This window comes from Falco peregrinus, chromosome 3, assembly GCF_023634155.1.
Source record: "Falco peregrinus isolate bFalPer1 chromosome 3, bFalPer1.pri, whole genome shotgun sequence".
In the NCBI taxonomy this organism is placed as follows: domain Eukaryota; kingdom Metazoa; phylum Chordata; class Aves; order Falconiformes; family Falconidae; genus Falco; species Falco peregrinus.
Window position 1 is genome coordinate 66861145 of NC_073723.1, and position 20662 is coordinate 66881806.

The following is a 20662-nucleotide window of genomic DNA, read 5'->3' on the forward strand; positions in this document are numbered from 1 at the left end:
CATATTGTGACTACACATATAAGGGAGGCATGCTAAGGAAATAGGTGTTCCTTTGTAACCCTACAAACTGCTTCTTTCAAGAGCTGCCAGTAAAAAACTATTATGTAATTTCAAAAGAATAAAAATTTACAATGTGTAAAACAGTAATTCTAAATAACATAGCACTTAAGTTGATGTTAAACAGCTACGGTTAATCAAACATCAGTAAAACTGAAGTATAAATGCATGAAAAAATTATAATGGCACAAGTTTCATAACTTACTATCATACAAAATTTTCTGTGAAACTTGCTTTGCTTTAGACAGCAGAGCTGTAAAAATAGTGTCATTTTAGATTGTGATCCTTTTAACATTTACTGGAAAATAAACACCTTTATGAAACATTGCTTCTGTATATTTTTCTTCCATTCTCATTATTTACAAGCCTTTTCTCTAATATTTAACTTAATAATCGAGTCAATGAGTCATCGTGATAGATTTCTGCCATTTAAAAACTATAATATCAATGAGTTTGTTGGGGGGGGTTAATTATTCTGAGGAAAATAATTAATGTGCCAAATCAGACAATTATCAGGCAATGGAACTGGGTTTAAGGAGAAGCTGAAGCGAGAAGTGGCTAAGAAATAAGTCTGAGAATCATTTAATCTTTCTCTTTCTTATCTGAAACAGAATGAGGAGGGTAACCGTATTTCATATCCTCACTGGTCTGAGGATAAATATAAATTACAGAATTGTCAGACATAGTATTAATAAGAATGTAAATAGAATGAAGAATATTAAAGTAAACTGTCTTTGAATCAGGAAAGAAAAAAAAAAAACACAAACAGGCTGGAGAAAATAACAGCATTAGTTTCATAGTGAATTTTTAATTTGGCTTTGTGAACAAGTCTGTACAATTTCTTCATGTATTTTTACCTGATCACAAGCTAAGCACATACTCATTGAAACATTACAGGATTGAACGTCATCAACAAACACATCAAACATTCTAAATTTTCATTTTAAAATGATGGTTTCAATTTGAAGTATCCTACATTTGCTAATGCATCTTCAGAGCTTTGTCTGGTTTATGGTTGCTTTTTATGTCTTTGTGCAATGGTATACCTGTCACCTATTATTTTCAAGTTGTAAAGTATGGGAAATGCAGAGACACACTAGTGAATGCTGCCGACCCAATGAATGTAAGAAATATTTAGTTAAAATGCATGTCTTTTGGGCTCCATTTCAGCACTGCAATTTACTTAACATGACAAAGCTCTTCTATGTTGTAATTATGCTTAAGTGCATTTGGGCCAAGTCAATAACTGGAAGAGAAACTGGAGAAGAAAATCCCAGAGTTCATCCCATGTCATGACACGTTGGTCTCTTAGTATGTTTTCTTCTGTTTATTATGTATAAATTATGTATAAACTCCAGTACAGAGGTTCTGGATACATACAATCATTCATGAACTCATGCACTTTATGTAGGCTAAAGTATAGCCTCAGGTCAGTTATTCATGCAAATACTTAGCTCAATATTACTCCATATTTCCCATCTGAAACTACTGTATGATGCTGCTGTGTAATGTTTGTTTAGAAATTTTATAGCCCTGTAAAAAGCTGGCTGCTTATTGCAATAAGCAATTTGTGAACTGTTTACTTGGTTCTCACAGGTGTTGTGAAGCTTATTTCCATTACTAAATAGAGTAGGATGGAATAGAATAGAATAGGATAGGATATTTCAGTTGGAAGGGAACTACAATGATCATCTACTCTGACTGCCTGACCACTTCAGGGCTGGCCAAAAGTTAAAGCGTGTTATTAAGGGCATTGTCTAAACGTCTCTTAAACACTGACAAGCTGGGGCATCAACCACCTCTCTAGGAAGCCTGTTACAGTGTCTGACCACCCTCTCGGGAAAGAAATGCTTCCTCATGTCCAGTGCAAACCTCCCCTGGTGCAACTTTGAACCAATCCCATGTGTCCTGTCACTGGATCCCAGGGGGAAGAGCTCAGCACCTCCCTCTCCACATGCCCTCCTCACGAAGCTGCAGGGAGCAACATGACTTCCAACCCTTTTACTGGCTTTGTTGCTCTCTCTGGACATTCAGGGACCTTCACAACCTCCTTCAGCTGCGGGCCCAGAGCTGCAGGCAGTACTGCAGGTGAGGCCGCACCAGCGCTGAGCACAGGGCGATGATCCCCTCCTGTGCCCGGCTGGCTCTGCTGTGTGTGATGCCCCCAGGGTGCGGGTTGCCCCCTCGGCTGCCAGGGCACTGCTGGGGCCTATTGAGCCCGCTGCTGACCAGCAACCCCCACCCCTGTCTGCAGGGCTGCTCTTCAGCCACTCTTCTCCCAGTTTATACTTGTGCCTGGTGGTATTCTGCCCTAGATGCAGAATGTGGCATTTGGATTTGTTAAATTTCATCCCATTAATCATTGCCCAATGCTCCAATCTATCTATATAATCCTCTGCAAGGCCCCTTGTCCCTCAAGAGAGTCAACAGCACCTCCCAGTTTGGTATCATCAGCAAACTTGCTAATGATGTGTTCGGCTCCTGCATCCAGATCATTGATAAATATATTGAACAGAACTGGCCCTAGAACTGAACCTGTTCATCCCACAGTTGCACAACTTGTCCAGAAGGATTCTGTGAGGGACAGTATCTTTGAAAGTTACAGGTTAAAGCTGAAATAGCCTTGCAACACTTTTGGCAGAAGAGGACTTCGAGAGAACACTAAGCTACAGGCTTGGGGAAGTGTGGCAGGAAAGCTGCCCGGTGGGAAAGGACCTCGGGGTGGGGGTTGACAGCCGGCTGAACATGAGCCAGCAGTGTGCCCAGGTGGCCAAGAAAGCCAACAGCATCCTGGTCTGTATCCGAAACCATGTGGCCAGCAGGACAAGGGAAATGATTGTCCCCATGTACTTGGCACTGGTGAGGCTGCACCTTGAATACTGTGTTCAGTTTTGGGCCCCTTGCTTCAAGAGGAACATTGAGGTAAGCTGGTGAAGGGTCTGGAGCACAAGTCTTATGAGGAGCAGCTGAAGGAACTGCGGTTGTTTGGTCTGGAGAAGAGGAGGCTCAGGGGGGATCTTACTCCTCTCTACAGCTGCCTGAAAGGAGGCTGTAGGCAGGTGGGGGTAGGTGTCTTCTCCCAGCTAACAAGTGACAGGACAAGAGGAAATGGCCTCAAGTTGCACCAGAGGAGGTTTAGATTGGATATTAAGAAATTTTTTTCCACTGAAAGGGTGGTCAAGCATTGGAACAGACTACCCAGGGAGGTGGTGGAATCACCATCCCTGGAGATGTTTTAAAAATGCGTAGATGAGTTGCTTGGGGACATGGTTTAGTGGTGACTTGGCAGTGCTAGGTTAATGGCTGGACTTGATTATTGTAAAGGTCTCTTCCAACCTAAAGGATTTGATGATTCTAAGTAAAGCTCACCCTTCTTTGTGGTAGAAACTGGTAATAGAAAATAGGGAGTGTTCCACTGAGGGATTGTCTATTCACTGGCAAATCACAACAATCTGTAAGTGTTGCCAAGATCAACAACAAAACCAAGAATATCGAGTTTTTGGTTTGTTGTTGTTTTTTCACCTAAGTCAGGATCTGTGTACTTCTAGATTTGAGTTTTGTAAACCCAGTTCCCATAATTTTCAGTAATTTCCCATAGGGTTCTTTGTTCATTAAGCACATAACGATATATATTTTTTTTTTTTTTTAACTCTGATTTTTCTGTGAGAATATTTTAGAGAATTTTGCCAGGCTTTTTGTTAGTCCTCAGGCTCAGAAAACTGTGTGTACTTGGATGAAGTAAATCCTAAAGCTGAGTCACAAGTCTATTTCCAACATTCACTACTTCAGAAGAAAGTAGGAGATTTGTGGATATTCAGACTGGGAAGCAGCTAATGATTCCTCCAACTGGAGCTGTTTCATTTTTTAATCTTATTTGAAAGTATTTTCTTAAATGTAGATTTATTTCATTGGCATTTTTTCAGGGACTATTACTCATATCCAGTAATAGACATTCAAATATTGCAGCAACATTCAAAAACTATGCAGCAGGTGCCATTCATTTCCAAAAAGAAGATACTTCATCCCACCATGGAATTCAAACTGCCATGGCCAGCCTGTTCCTTTCTCACCAAGTCAAAACCTTTTCTACCCCCTCTTCCCCTGTCAGCTGCAGGGGTCTGTTGTGCCCCTATATGGCACCTTGCAGCAGTGAGAGGATGAGGTGTCACACCTGGCTTCTCCAGGGGATGCTGCACGTCGTGGTTGTTGCGGGATGTTTGCTGTGTGTTTGAACGAAACCTCAGTATAGGGAAAGCCTTTACTATCATAGCAAAGGGTTAGTGCAGCTGCTTACATGAAGTGATAGAGCAGGGAGAAGAACAGAGCTATTCATCATGTCAGAAACACTGCAGACAATGTAAAGGTTTGTGGAGTGTGTAGGTAAGTGCCGTGAGTAGATGCGAGAGCAAAGCTAGCAAGTCCTTGCATCAGATACTGGTATCAGATATTTTGGTAGTTAGTGACGTAATTTAAATGCTGTTTTGCCATTTGAAAACTAAGGCTTGCACTGGAGTTTTGAATGGTTTTGAAGCAGTAGTAGTCATAAGGGCTTTTATTCAGAGCATGGTGGGAAAAAAATAAACTCTTCCCTCAGCTGACACAATTTTGAAATTCCTTTTATCTGTAGCTATCAGGCTGGATGATCTTGAATGCAAAAAGATGCTCTAAATCTCTCCTAGGGACTAAAACCCAAGTACCTCTGCCATATGGATTTGCATGCCAACCTAGATATTAATCCCATTCTTTCCTCCTTAAAAAATTCTAGAATATTTTATATAATATCACGGTGTTCTTCTAGCTTTATGTCTTATCATGCCACCTAAGACTCGGATTGAAAACTGACTTCCTCCTAATATAAAGTAGGAGTTGAACCAAAATCCGTAATAAAAGCTTCATAGAGGTGTCTTATAACTGAGGCAATACGATTTCTTGTCTGCAAGGAGCCTTCTCCGTCCTATGAATCGATCCTAAAGCTGCATCCTATGCACTTATGCAGCATAGGATCCTATGAACAGTTTTCCCTGTTCACCTCATTTATATGTTTGCATGCAACTATGCTGTACTGTGAGCATTTCAATTTAAGCAGCTAGGTTCTGGTTGGTTTGTATAAATGCAATAGGGCAAAGATGTTTGTATATTAAGGTATCTAAAGATGCAAACCCTTCTGAGAATTTAGCATGGAGGCACTTTAAAAATCCATGTAGCCACGTATCTACATTTCTAGGGACATCTTAAAGTGCTAAGTACATATTTCTTAGGAGTCAGGTATCATTTACTTCAACTTTATAAAGTTGCATGTGAATATAAGTGGATTTGAAGGTTGGTAACATAAGCACATTTGTAACTTTTTCTTTTTACTTTTCTTGTACTTTCCAAAATATTGCATGTTTGCAGAGCTATGAAAGTAGTTGGAGAGGCACTGTGAAGCTGAAATTCATATTGTTTGCAGAAAATACAGAAAGTGAAGAGCCAAAGAACTTCCCCCGAACAAAATTGATGATTAGCAGTCTTATTTGCCAATAGCTGTGGGTGATGTAAGTGGTAAATTAGGAATGGTTACTGTAATTATACAGTAGTTGTTGCATGCTTGACTGAACCGTATTTGGCTTATTGCCAGCACTTCCCTTAACTAAACTCTGAGAAACATTTAATATGGAAGGGAAGTTTGCTTTGGCATTGTGTACGTTTAAAACAACTTGCTTGTATAACTGTGCTGGTAGGTTCACATCATCAAACTTTCTTAACAGAGGAGCAGGTTATGTTGATTTAAGTATCACTAGAAAAATAATTCTCGAGCTAGTTCTCCAGCAGGATTAATTTATTATTAATCTCATATCTGCTATTTTGAGAAAACAACTTCTTGTAAAATAAAGTAGCCTATGGAGTTCCTATTATTATTAGCAAAATAATAGCTGATGAAGCAACCTGATGCTCTCAGGAGACAGATATTATTATAGTAATTATACTAATGAGTAAAACGAGGCACAGAAAGATTAAGGCCAAATTCAGCTGCATATAAATTGCCCAAGGTCATGGAGTAATCATCTGTATGCTAGGAATAGCACAACAAAACAAATCCTGAATCATAGTCAATTACTTATTCACAGTAGAATTAACTTCTGAAAAAGTTATTTTTCACATGGTTTTCATCAGTCTATGGAACTACTGTATCATTCTGTACCTCTTGTCAGGCAAGGTCTTCCTCTGTTTCAGCAACGGTGTTCAGGAGTTCTTTATATCATCCGAGGGAATAGTTCAGGCTTTGTCTCTGATGAATAAGAAACTTCTTTATCAATGATTTATAGAGGGCACAGTGCTTTTCAGAGAACAGGAGAATTATAAAAAGTAATAATCTGAGAGGTGATCAAAAATTCTCATAATAGTCCTAAAGTTACTCTGTAAATCCCTCCTGTGCTTTTTCTGGTTTGGCTCATCAGGTACCTGTTGGCAGTGCAAAAAAAGTCACCCTTTGTCTTAATTTTGCTTTTTTTCTCTGCTTCTGTTCCTTTGTATAAAGATGACAGATTTTGTAACATGAAAGTGATTTATAATAATCACTCTGTGATTACACTTAGAATGAAGAAAACAGATATTGAAAATATTCAAATTCATATTTAAATACAGACACTTTTCCAAGTATAAGCTGTCTTTTGATATATATTAATCAAGGCCTGTCCAGATAGGGGTTGTTTATGATCCTTTTTTCTCTCAGCTGTGGGTTGTTGTCGTTGTGTTACTGATATATCATATGATACCTGCCATGCTAACAGTTTTTATTTATCAACTGTGCAGGAATCTGTTTCAGGAGAAATGTAAGACAGTAGTACAGACCTTGGACTGTTCATTTGACATTATTCCACATGCTACAGTAGCTTTATTATATAAAGATGTGCAGCTACTACAGTAAACAAAATAATGTCAAGTTAACATACTGGCAGAGCACACCTTATTAGCTCCCAGATTTTCAAACCATTGAATATAGGATCAGAAAATTTGGCATTGGAAGGGACTGCTGGTGGTCAGCTCACCTAATCTTCTGTTCAAAGGGATAACATCAAAACTAGAAGTTACCCAGGGTCTTACCCAGTCAATCGTGAATACCCCCAAGGCTGTAGATTATGTGTACTTATTCCAGTGCTTGGCTGCTGTCATTGTGAAGATTTTTTCCTTAAGTCTGTCTCACGTTTCCCTTGCCACAGGCTATGACTGATGTCTCTTTGCCTTTCACTGTACATCTCTGGGAAGAATCTTCTCTACAGCATACCTCTAAGAAAGAGAAACTGGAGTTAGATTTTTCTTAACTTTCTCTTTCTCATGGCGAATAAGCATTAGAAACTTAATCCAGTGCTGCTGATCGTATTCTGCTTCTTAGAGGTTCTGTGCCAGGGCCCAAACTTGAAGACTCCATGAATACAGCTGAACTTCCAAATGTGGCTTCACAAATGCCAAATAGTGGGGAAGTGTGACTTTCCTGGACCTGCTGGCCACACTAATGTGGTCCTGTATGTGGTTAACCTCTGTCACTGCACATGTACACTGATGATTCACGTTATCACCTATCACCACTAGATCCTTTTGGCAGAGCTTTTACCTAGCAGGTCAGTCCCCAGGCTGTACTCTTGCACTGAGTTGCCCTGACCTGGTTGCAGCCTTAACATCTGTCATTGCTGAACTTCATGAGATTCCTGTCAGCCCTTTCTGCTTTGCTGAGGTCCCTCTGAATGGAAGCCCTCCTTGTATGGGTGTTTGACTGCTCCCCCTAGTTTGATGTCATCCTCAAATTTGCTGAGGGCAGATTCTGTCCCACTGCCCATGTTGATAATGAAGGTGTTAAAAAGTATTGGAACTGACCCATGTAAACTGCAGGGATAGGTTTTTCAAAAATGTTTCAGTTCTGCAGTATTAGTCAGCAAGTGCTTAATGAATATTTTCCATGCTATGGTAGGAGCATACATCACTGTTACTTATGACTGTCTCAGGGTAAAAGCTGCTAGTCTCATCACATAGTCAGTCAGTCAGTCAGAATCCATTTCCATAAAGGTAGCTGCCAGGCAAGATTCATATGGCTGCCTGTTGAATGCGTATCTGTACAGCGTCTGCAATTCAAAATCTATTGACAAATCAGCATTGGTTCTCATTTATAAAATGAAAGAACTTGTGGTCTCTTAGTTGTTCTTAATTGTTTCCTTGCAGGACACAGTGGTAAAAGTTGCAATTGCTACTAGCTGAGAGATTTTGTAAAATCATTTGTAGAATGGCAACATTTCTGTAATGTTTCACACATATTGTTAAGTGACCACCTTTACATACATTTTATATTACATGAAGAAAAAAAAGTGATGGAGTTGCAGATTTCCATGACAACAAGTATAATTCTATTTCCTTGGTTTTGTGAAGCTGGAATTTACCAGCACAGAGGCAAAGGATTGTTCTATTAAATGGCAACCATGGATTTCAAAAGGCTTGAGTTAAATGGCCTGTGGTCACATATCTACAATCTCTACTACCAAGCAACTTTTGCCAATGGGAAAAAACACCTGTTATCATCTGAAAATTAAATTAAGTGGAAAAGGTTGCCAGTTGTAGAATTTATTAGGCTGATGCAATTGTGCTGAAAGATACAGCAATTTACAAACATTTTTCTGTTTCCTGCTTTCCAAATTGGTTTCCTCATTTGCAGCTGGTTTTGCTACATTAGTAAACCAGCATCCATAAGGAAGCAACAATTTCATTAGCTTCTCCTATATGCAGAAATTTGGACTGTGATTTGGAGAGTCTTCTCTCTCATTTTAAGTTGGTTTTGAACCACAAAAAAAAATATTTCCAAAGATACATTATGCATATTTATTTAGGAGTGTGTCTGTTGCTTTTAAATGATTGCTTATTGCAATTTTGAAACTGAGCAATGTCAAGAATTCTCTGGCTATATCTATCTATATACATGATCAGGATGTGATCCCCATGGTGTGAGCACACACAGTGGAAAAGAATAGCCCTTTATTTTTATAAACCAGCTTCTCAGTTGATTTTATATTTTTAAAAGCCCACTAAAGGCAGTGGAGCTACTGAAGTCAATATTAAACGAAATATAAATAAATTTCTTTAAAATAAACTAATATGTTTTTGTGTCCATATGCACAGGCATATTTTTTTAAACCCCTCTCAAAAATATAGTATATTTCAAAGTTAAAACTTCATTATTTACATTCATGTACATGCATGTGCATTGCACATGTATAACTAGCCCTAGTATATATGATTCAAGATGCATGTGTAATGTTTAAAAGTAACTAGTAACAAGGAAGAAAATGTCTTCTTTTAGAAGGCATTGAAGAGTCATCTAAGAAGACTTTACTATATGATAGTAATTTTTATGTATTCCGGGTTTTTTTATTATTTTAATTGATATATTCTTGTATGATATATAAAACTTCTGAAAATGTCAGAAAGTAAAGGTCAGCAAGACTAGATGTGTTACTGAATACTGGAGTCACACACTGATAAGCTTAATAAGGAATATTAATGAAAAGTTATGGATGATTATTGTTTCAGGAACTATTCAGAAAATTGTCTTACTGTCATTTTATTAAAGTTCATTGGTACCAGCGATGTCTATATATTGAAATGAAGTAGCTAAAAGAAATGTTGTTTCCACAAATATTTGTAGTTGGAAACTACTGATCTGTTTCAGACAATAGGAGAAAAACTTCATGAGAAAGCTTGTGCGGTCCAAGGCATTTGCTTTATCAGAAAGAAAGGAAATCAAATAACTGTGCAGTGAATACTTAACAGTGATTACAGCTTCCCACCCTCCCCGCCCCACCCCCCTCCACTCCACCCCCCCCGCCCCCTGCCAAATATATAGGTAAGCCTCAAAATTCCAATATTTCAGCTTACTCATGTAAGATTCTCCCAGCTGAGGACATTCTGAGCTCATCCCTACATCACATTTCTTGCCACGTGCTAGAAAGAGGTTTTGAAGTCTGTTTTCCGCTGAGGGCCATTTTTTCATGCCCTGACTTTTACTATATCAGCTTTAAAACTGGCCAAAGCACCATCTGTGAAGTCAGAAAGACTGTCCTTCCAGTACTCTCAAGTAAAATACTGAGCACTTCAACTGTCCCAAATACCTCTTTAAGATATGTTGTATCTTTTGGCAAACAATACCATGGAAAAAAATGGCATACTTTGAAATCTTCTCCAAAGCATATCAGGTTGAGGTCAGACACAAGCAGCTTTGTCAGAGAGATGAACACCAGCAGAGAAAGGACAGTGAAAAACAAACAGATAAAGGAGGACAAGACTTTGTTAAGTTGGCACTGATGGTAAGCCTCACTATTTTTAACTTTGGCTTGAAAACCTCATGAAACAGAACTTTCTGGAATACCATAAATTGCAGGTTTAATTCCCCAGAAAACAATTCTGGTGAAGTATACCAGCCTTTCTGGACAGCCTGTTTCTTTGACCTCTCCAACTGATGCATTTCAGTTCTTTTTTCCCACTACAACTTATTTATCCCTACATTGTTCAGAAGATAGAACTGACACTCTCCCTTTTCAGTAAAATCTTCGCTATAATTTTGGAGATGCTAACCACAGATGGTTGAGGATGGAAGGGACCTCTGACAGTCATCTTGTCCAACCCTCCTGGCTCAGTCAGAGCCATCTGGAGCTGGTTGCCCAGGACCACATCCAAATGGCTTTTGAATATCTCCAAGGTGGGAGACTCCACAGCCTCCCTGGGCAACCTGTGCCAGAGTTTAGTCACCTTCATGGTAAAAAAGTGTTTCCTGATGTTCAGAGGGAACCTCCTGTATTTCAGTTTGTGGCCATTGCCACTGGTCCTGTCACTGGGCACCACTGAAAAGAGCCTGGCTCTGTCTTCTTTGCACCCTCCCTCAGGTATTTACTAACAGTGGTAAGATCCCCCTGGAGCCGCCTTTGCTACAGGCTAAAGAGTCCCAGCTGTCTCAGTCTTCCCTCATAGAAGAAATGTTCCAGTCCCTTTGTAGTCTTAGTGGTGCTTTCCTGGACTCTTTCCAGCATGTCAATGTCTCTCTTGCACTGGGGAGCCCAGAACTGCACCCAACACTCCAGCTGTGGCCTCACCAGTGCTGAGTAGAGAGGAAGGATCACCTCTCTTGACCTGCTCACAACAGTCCTCCTAATGCAGCCCAGAATACTGGTGGCCTTCTCTGCCACAAGGGCATCTTGCTGGCTCATGTTCAGCTTGGTGTCCACCAGCACCCACAGGTCCTTTTCTGAAAAGCTGCTTTCCAGATTGGTGAACTCCAGCATACAGTGGTGCCTGGGGTTGTTCCTCCCCAGGTGCAGGACTTCGAACTTCCCCTTGTTGAACTGCATGAAGTTCTGGTCAGCCCATTTCTCCAGCCTGTTGAGGCTCCTCTGGATGACAGCATGGTCATCTGGTTTATCACCACTCCTCCCAGTTTTCTGACATATCTACTGAGGGTGCACTCTGGTCACTCATTTTTATCATCAACGAAGATATTGAACAGGACCGCATCCAGTACTGACTCCTGGGGTACACTGCTAGTTACTGGCCTCCAACTAGATTTCATGCCACTGATCACCACCCTCTAAGCCCATCCCTTCAGCCAGTTTTCAATCCACTTCATTGAAATGGGCTGCTCAGCCAGCCCATACTTCAGCTTCTCCATGAGGATCTTAAGGGAAACAGTGTCAAAAGCCTTCTTGAAGTCAAAGTAGACAATATCCACTGCCCTCCTCTTGTCTATCAAGCCAGTCATTTCATCATAGAATAGTATCAGATTGATCAAGCATGTCTTCCTTTTGGTGAATCCATGCTGACCAGTCCTGACGACCTTCTTATCCTTCACGTGCCTTGAAATTATTTTCAGGATTAGCTGCTCCATCATCTTCCTAGGGACCAGAGTGAGGCTGACAGCCTGTAGTTCCCTGGGTCCTCCTTCTTGCCCTTCTTGAAGATAACAGTGACATTGGCTTTCCTCCTATCCTCGGGTACCTGTCCCAGTCGCAGTGTTGTTTTGGCAAACCAAGTAACATCTCTACTCTACTGGCTACTGTTAACTCCTTACATCAGTGAACTCCTCCAAGCCCTCACATCATTGACTTGTATTTTATGTCACCTACTAACAAACACTCATAATGATGCACATAATTCACTGCTTGTTTTTCAAATGAGACAAAGCTGAAAATGAACATTTCAGTGATGAACTGCTTGAGATGAATGACCCCTAGAACATATCTTTGAAGGTTAACTAATACTCCAGAGTTTAAACTGATCAGTATTAGTGCATCCTATGCCACATGCCTTCACTTTAAGCATTCATGAGTCAATGTGATAAATAGGACTGTGACTGATTTCCATTTTTTACTTGAATACAATGTGTAGGCATGTGGTGTTATTTTGGATTTTGCTTTTCAATTCTAGGTGTTTTTTTTTTACTCTGATCCTCCCCATTTCCCATCTGGAAATAGCCATACCTTTAAACAAGTGTGTCAATACTGAGCACCTTCAAAAACCCTAGATTTTTACTTTTAAAACCTGAAGACTGTGCTGGATGATGCTTAGAGAAGTTGATTCATATTTCCACACAGTCTTATCCCCAAATGCTGTATATTTTCAGGTCAGCAAATATCTATCAGCAAAATCTTTTCCTTCATGTTAACCAGTACCTCTCTTTCATGAAAGTTTCCATTTCATGGTAACAAAAAGAACAGTCAATATGTAAATAATGTCTGTGCAATACTGAATTCTCTATCATATATATCATATATATTTATTGAAGAAATTAGCTCAACCTCCTAGCAATTTCTCCCATGTGTTAGACTCCTACCATTTAGTTGTGTTTGTTTCCATTAAGACCTACTGTATAGTCAGGCTTCAAATAGTCTCAGCTCTGTTCATGTTGACATAATCTCCCACATTATTAGTGAATGGTTTTATGCAATGAAAAATGGATAAACTATTTCATATAATATCTATGTATAATACGATGGCTCAAACCTTGTAAAGTTGTAAGAACCTGACCTTCTGCCCTCACAGTAATTAGTATAGTTTTCATAGAGAAAAAACTCCTTTGATGAAAGAAACAAAACCAGTTATGTGACAGAATATGAAGACACACACCTTACTGACATTCACCAAATATAATCCCAATGTGCTGTAATATCCAGCTACTCTTCTCCAACATTAATCCATTCTGTCAGATAACAAAGTGATCTACTATGAGCTTCTTTTAGAGGAAAAGAAATAAAGAGGGAAGGGGGGGGCGGGGGGGGCGGCAAAGAAAAAGACCAACACACTTATGCCAGAAAAGCAGCAAACTGTCCCAATTCTCTCTATATAGTGTGGCCAAGGAGATCTGAGAAAAAAAAAATCCCATTGAATCTCCTTTCAGAACACTTTTCTTTCACCATTGCTTTATTATTCATACATAATGTTATTCCACCACCAAAGAATAATCATCATCCACCTTGGCATTGCAAAGCGGTGTTATTATTTCAAGATTTTTTCCTCCGTAATTGATCAAGAAACTCTCTAAAAGGTCATAACAAGTTTAGAATAGCTACTAAAAACCTACATTCTAGAAATATATTATAAAGGCCAAAATTACTTTCACACCTAGCTTTTCTATAAGTCTTTTCAGAAGACTTGTGAGGTCATACATTGGATTTTTTGCCAATATTGTGTATTCTGTCAAGACCAGCAAGCTGGATAAAAATTAAAAATAAATATAAATCAGTGCATGGCAAATAAATACTATGCTGATACCTATAAGTTTATATTAATAGTAGCATCTTTAAGTAATGAACACAGTCCGAATAACACTTGACTATTTCCTAAGCAAGCTAAATGATCATGAGCAAAGGGTTATGGGGAAATTATAACCAAAGAGTAATTATTAGTAACATGGCACAAAAGGGAAGAATATTCTCACTGGACTTTCATAGGAATATATCTGCATCCAGTTTTATTAAGTCTTTTCATAGAAGTTCTGGATCAAGACACAAATTAATTATTAGACTTCCAGATCCTAGTTATAAGACAATATAAAGGTGCGTCAATGAAGTGGCAGAATTCAATATGACAAGTTGCAAACATGGTTTGGAACAGCAGAATAAAATTCAACAGAAACATCAGCAAAACACTGTGCTTAAGAAGGAATAATCTGCTTCAACAGTTCTGGATGGGAACTGCTTTTCATAGAACGGGTCTATGTGTCTTCGCACACAAGTTAAACATGGGAGAACAGTATCTGGTTTTTGCAAAAAAAGCAAACATGACACCTTTTTCTTGGTCATTACCGAAAACATTAAAAAAAAAAAAAAAAAAAAAAAAAAAACAAAAACCAACCAAAAAATCTTCTTCCTTCCTGCTTATTCTCCAAACTCAGCTGACAGCTGAGCTGGTACCTCAGCTGGTGCTACCTTCCTGATTGTGTGATTCGTAAACTCTAGTAATTTTTCACTGTGGATACAAATTAAATGAATCTGTGCTGTTCCACTGTCAGCTAATGGACTCTTAAGAACTGAAATGTACTTCTTGAACCCTCTTCCTCTTCAACATATAGCACACAAAGCAACTTTCTTTAGAGTTATAAAGAAAAAAATCTAAATTGTCATATGCAATTCATATTTCCAGACTACAATTCTTGTTAGTCTTCTCTGACCTAGTTCTTTTGCCGTTTGTTTAAAGACTCTAAAGAGAATGTGAAATGAGCCGGGTTTTTTAATCCATAATAAACTAATGTATTTCCAGAGCATATCTGTAAAAAGCAAACTCTTTATTGCAGGCTAAATAATTGCATGAATTGTATATTGTCGAGTTCTCCCCAGGCCAAATGTATTTTCTGTCGCCTTCAGTGTTTTGACCTTTTTAATGGTAAAAGAAAATGAGGGAATAATATGCTAAACAGATCAAAGTTCAGAACCCTAATACATTTAACAGGCTCCATTCTTGGAATTGTATTCATTATTGATATCAGAGTAACAAACCTGTTTTAAGTCAATGGAGATGGCCTATGGGAATTAAAATAAAATTTAAACCTAAAGCTTTGTTTCATGAAAGAACATTAATGAAGACTATGGGGAACTACTTACCGTGACACATTAATAGATCTGTTATTTTGTATGTCTATTTTAAACAAATAGTTCTATAAGAATTATAAAGCTGTTGCTGGAAAGAAAAGACTTCATATGACTTGATATTTTGGATATTTTGGATTTGGATACACAAAGAAATGTGATATTCACTGTGTGAAAGGTATCTTATCAAAGCAAAATTCTGGAGGAAACCTAACTACTAGGTTTTTCATATCATATAACAAAACTATGTTTTATATTATAAAATCACAGAACGGTCAAGGTTGGAGGGGACCTCTGAAGATCATCTAGTCCAACCCCCAGCTAAAGAAGGTTCACCTGCAGCAGGTTGCACAGGTTTGCATCCAGGCAGGGTTTGAATGTCTCCAGAGGAGGAGACTCCACAGCCTCTCTGGGTGTTCCAAGGCTCTGTCACCCTCAGTGTAAAGAAGTTCTTCCTCACATTCAGATGGAACTGTCTGTGTTGCAGTTTGTGCCCATTGCCCATTGTCCTGTCACTGGGCACCACTGAAAAGAGCCTGGCCCCGTCCTCCTGAAACTTGCCCTTAAGATATTTGTAGACATTGATAAGATCCCCTCTCAGTCTTCTCTTCCCCAGGCTAACCAGGCCCATCTCTCTCAGCCTTTCCGCATAAGGGAGATGCCCCAGTCCCCTCATCATCTTCATAGCCCTCCGCTGGGCCCTCTCCAGTAGCTCTCTGTCTCTTGAACTGGGGAGCCCAGAACTCAACACAGTACTCCAATATTGCCACCAAAAAAATCCCTGATGTGGTTCTGATGTATTCATTTCTACATTTCTTTTCACCCAAGTTCTAATTCCATCATCATTTTTTGCCTCTTAAGTTGGGAAAAAATGTCTGGATTATGTTTTTCATTTCCTGAAGTCTTCAGATTCGAGAAATATTTGTAGCAAGATCATTCTAGGTGCAGGTTTTATTTAATGCTATGTTAATATGTGATATATGTTTAATTTGATATACTGCTTTTACTTTCCTCTATATTTCTATACTAAATACCAAAGATTAAGTTTCATTCATAGATGCAAATCTGCAAAAAAAACCCTCAGTGAAATTGTAGAACAGTTTGGTTTGGAAAGGACCTTTAAAGGTCATCTAGTCCAATCCCCCCTGCAGTGAGGAGGGACAGCTTCAACTAGATCAGGTTGCTCAGAGCCCCATCCAGCCTGACCTTGAAAGTTTCCAGGGACGGGGCATCTACCACCTCTCTGGGCAACCTGTGCCAGTGTCTCACCACCCTCACTGTAACAAATTTCTCCCTTGTGTCTAGTCTGAATCTACCCTTTTTTAGTTTAAAACCATTACTCCTTGTCCTATTGCTGCAGGCTCTAATAAAAAATCTGTTCCCATCTTTCTTCTAAGCCCCCTTTAAATACGAATGGCCACAATCAGGTCTCCCCAGAGCCTTCTCCTTGCTGAACAAGCCCAGCTGTTTCACCCTTTCTGCACAGGAGAGGTGTTCCATCCCTCTGATCACTTTTGTAGCCCCCCTCTGGACCTGCTCCAACAGGTCCTTGTCTTCCTTGTACTGAAGACTCCAGAGCTGTACCCAGTATCCAAGTGGGGTCTCACCAGAGCAGAGGGGCAGAATTACCTCAAATTCATTCTCAGATCAAAGTGTTTATTTCTCCTGTGTGTCTGTGCTACCTCTGCCGTTATGGGCCCTTTCTGTACAGTTGATGCTAATGCATCTGAGCCTGTTGCTCCAGCTCCTGAGGAAAATGTGCCAGTGTTGGAAGCCACAGGTGAACATCAGCCTCTGACATAAGAAGAGACCCATACTCAGAGATGTTGATTTAATTTTGTAAGTGGCAAACAGGCTTAAGGAGATAGATGAAATAATGTTTAAAGATATTTTTGAACTGATATATTTATGTTAAATTAAGGACAGAAATAAATCTGTGCAGAAAACTGTTGGCCTGCACGTTTCAAGAAAAGGAGAAAAGTTTAAAGGTTATTTACTTGATTTTCCATAGTGAAATATTCTTTGAGTTAACTAATTCAGAAAAGGGTAGAGGAGAAGTCAATTGTTTTTTTCTGAGACATAGTGCAAAAGCAAAAGGGACAAGTATCTAGGATGAAGTCTCTAAATTTCTTTCAGAAAAGGCATTAGCTGTAGGCAAGGAGTAATTTTTATGACAGTTCTCAGGAAAACAACAGTGGAAGTAATTGCACTTGATCTGAAGCAAAATACCTGACACACATCCAATTGTGTTAGTACTCAAAAATGAAATAATTGTAGAACTTTGGGTAGATACAGTCTCTAAAAGGGTTTTGGTTTTCATTATTACAGAATAGCATGAGTTCGTACAGGTAAAAGTGGCGCTTTTTTAATTTGTCATTTTGATTCTGAATGCAGAATCCCTCAGAGTTAATCATTAGCCTGCAGTAAATGGTCCAGACCTTGAATACTTTCTGCTCTGTAGCTGGACTCTCTGAAAATGCGGGTTTCTAGGCACAACCTTTGAGTATCACCCTCACCATCCTGATGCCGCACCTGAAATTAAGGGGTTTTCCACTCTAAATCTTCAGACATATCTGATGCTTCAGTGTTGACCCTACCAGATATCACCTGAATAATTTATACTCCACAGCGTCATCATAATTTGTTAGATCTTGCAAATCACTGACCACATTTTATATTCTTTAAAGCCAGAAATACAAAAATTTTGCAGGTAGATTGTTTTTTCTTCTAGACAGAGAAAGCAGCATTTATATAGGATGCCCCAAGAGGTTGTCAGGATACACAATACTCCATCATTGTTTTTTCTATAGCCTGGTCTTGTCTTTCACTCACATCTGTAGTCCATTGGAGACAGCTGTCTTTAATAAAGTTTACATTCCTCCTGTCAGGTTTCTGTCCTGCAGCTCTTGTACACATGGACATTTCTCATGCAGTTCACAGTTTTGGTTACATTAAGTCCCCCGGAATGGGAAAATTTTCTCTTGAGGGGGTAGCCTGCTACTGGTGATGAGGTGACTCCACTTGAAAGGAGAATTAGAGGTTTAATGACTCTTTATTGCTAAATCTCTACTGTTGTCTCAGCTTCTCTCTTAGCAGAGAGAATTCTGGGTATTCATTCCAAGAAGAAATGTGATTGCAAAGGGGTTTAAGATTTTAGGCATATGCTGACCCGTCATTAGCGTAAAGCTAAAGAAGAGAATAACAAAATCCTGGCAGCAACAAGAACAGCTGTAGATAAAGGACATTTTCCTGTGTTCTAATGCTAACCTCTGCTAATGAACTTATATACTCAAATACAGTTTTGCACCTTTTTCCTGGGTATTCACAGTGCTGATGCTTATAACACATTTAAATTATATTATAAAACCTGTGGTAATTCAGGAAATAGTATCTTCATAACAACATTCATTCCATTTACAGTTTTGAGATTGTCAAGTATGGTTATATATGATCTTCCATTTATGTTTGCTTTGGTTTTTAGCTCCAGACAAGTCTGTCTGAACCAATGACATTATCCAAGTCGATCTCACTTCCTCGTAGTGCATATTGGCATCACATCACCCGGCAGAACAGCGTTGGAGAAATCTACAGTTTACAAGGCAAGTTCCTTACAAGTAAATGCCATGTCCATTAGCTTCTTTCCATTTGACCAAAATTCATGCAAATTGCTTTTTATTTGCACTGGTTATTTTCTCTCCATTTCATTTTATCAGTTGTCAGGAACCTCTGCAGGATTCCCAAATTTACATAAAACAGGTTTCTTTTAGTCGTTTTGTAAACTAATAGTGAAAATTATTCCCAGAATCACCACATAAAGCTGGATAGACAATTTGGCTCAATGTAGCTTCTCAGTAGCTAATGAATGTCAGGTTGTTTTAGTATTATCTTCCAATAAGGCTGTGTATGTGTTTGGGCAACCTCAGGGCACCCAATTAAATCTACATAAAGTGTCGATATGAGTTGCAGGACTAAAACAAAATAATTCTAGGAATGGGAGCTATTCTTGGTGAATTTGCTTGGTGAATCATATATGCAAACTGTTGATTTGACTAACTTACAGGCCTTCTATATATACATATCATCTGTTTCTGTCTCCAGTTCTCTTTCATACGTTTAGATTCTAAGCTATTTGCTTAAGACTTTAAATGCTATAATTAACACAACTTGATGACGATGATGATGATTCACTGCTCTTAAGATGAAATCAATTTGTATCATTTAGGAAACTGAAATTATTGTTACATTTAAAATGTAGACCTTACTATTAATGTTTTCACTTTTTAAGAATAACAATGTACCACAAACATATACCTTTGTGTTACTTGGAAAGAACTCAAGGTTTTTGTTTCACTTCTCTTTTAAATCTGCTTGCATAAGCAATTTACATTTAGAAAGGAGTTTAGAAACTGCTCACAAACAAGAGTACCAAATGCAAGAAAACACAGTATGTTTCCATGAAAATAAGTGAAATGCAGTATATAGATAAAAAACATGAAGTGTTTTGTTTTGTAAATTGTCACATAAATTAAAAACAGCAGGTAAGCTGTGAATTCAGTGCGTGACTCATTAAACAGTACAGCATTTGTTTCTCATCATCCCTCATACAACAAAGGTTATTTCTAAGTTAATTTCTAATCATGGTTATAGTCTTACAGGTCTTACAGTTCAATATCAGTAATGGAAAAAAGAAAATAACCTTGCAGAAGTTGTTTGTGAAAAAAAATTTTACTTGTAGATCACCTTAAAACTATTCATCATATCACTTATTTTTTTGCACGAACACAATAAGAATGAGGGGGGGAAAAAAGTTTTCTTTGTAGAGATGTTAGAGTTTCTCTTCTTATGTTCTTGATAGGTCTTTCCTTTGGAAAAAAGATGGTAAACATGTCATTATATACATGAAGTGAGATAAATGTATGGAACATTGTTTATTCTCTGCAAGGTTTTTGTTTCTTATAAATTACCTTTACAGTCAAGGGAAGCAAAACTTGGTATGTCAAGTAACAGTTTAATATCTATACCAACTAGCTTTGCAGGTCACAATATATTGGAAGTGTATTATTAAAACTAAGAATTTTACTTTTTGGAAGTGTGCAGATTTCACTCTTCCATTACATGGGTCTGATAAATATTTCAGAATTTAAGAATTTCATTTCTCTTATATGTACTATGATGACTGAAACTTGAATTTCAGGAGATACTAATTCTGTATTATCAGTGGGATAAAAAATACATCCAGAGGACAATTTTGTCTCCTCTGGCTGCAAAACTTTTGCATGCAAGAATATTATTCATTATCTGTAACCTTCTGCTGCAATGACTAATTAAATGAAATGTATTTGTATGGAAGCTGAAAGGAGTGCAAAGTATACCTTTTTCTCCTAATACCTGTTCAAGCGCAGCAGAGACCTACTGGTTTTCAAAGCATCAAACCACAGATGCTTCATAGATTTCACTAGAAGGTAGCGAGGAAGAGGGTTGCAAGCATCACTTCAGCCCCCACTTTAGCACAG

The 20662-nt window shown here is 38.6% G+C and overlaps 1 protein-coding gene across 1 annotated transcript in view; it reads left to right on the plus strand.

Moving 5' to 3' along the window:
- Positions 1 to 20662, plus strand: part of DOK6 (docking protein 6) — a 253197-nt gene that overhangs the window by 191634 nt on the left and 40901 nt on the right. Inside the window, exon 7 of the mRNA XM_055800751.1 lies at positions 18631 to 18748. Coding sequence (XP_055656726.1) covers positions 18631 to 18748 — 118 coding nt within the window. The remainder of the gene's footprint in view (positions 1 to 18630; positions 18749 to 20662) is intronic.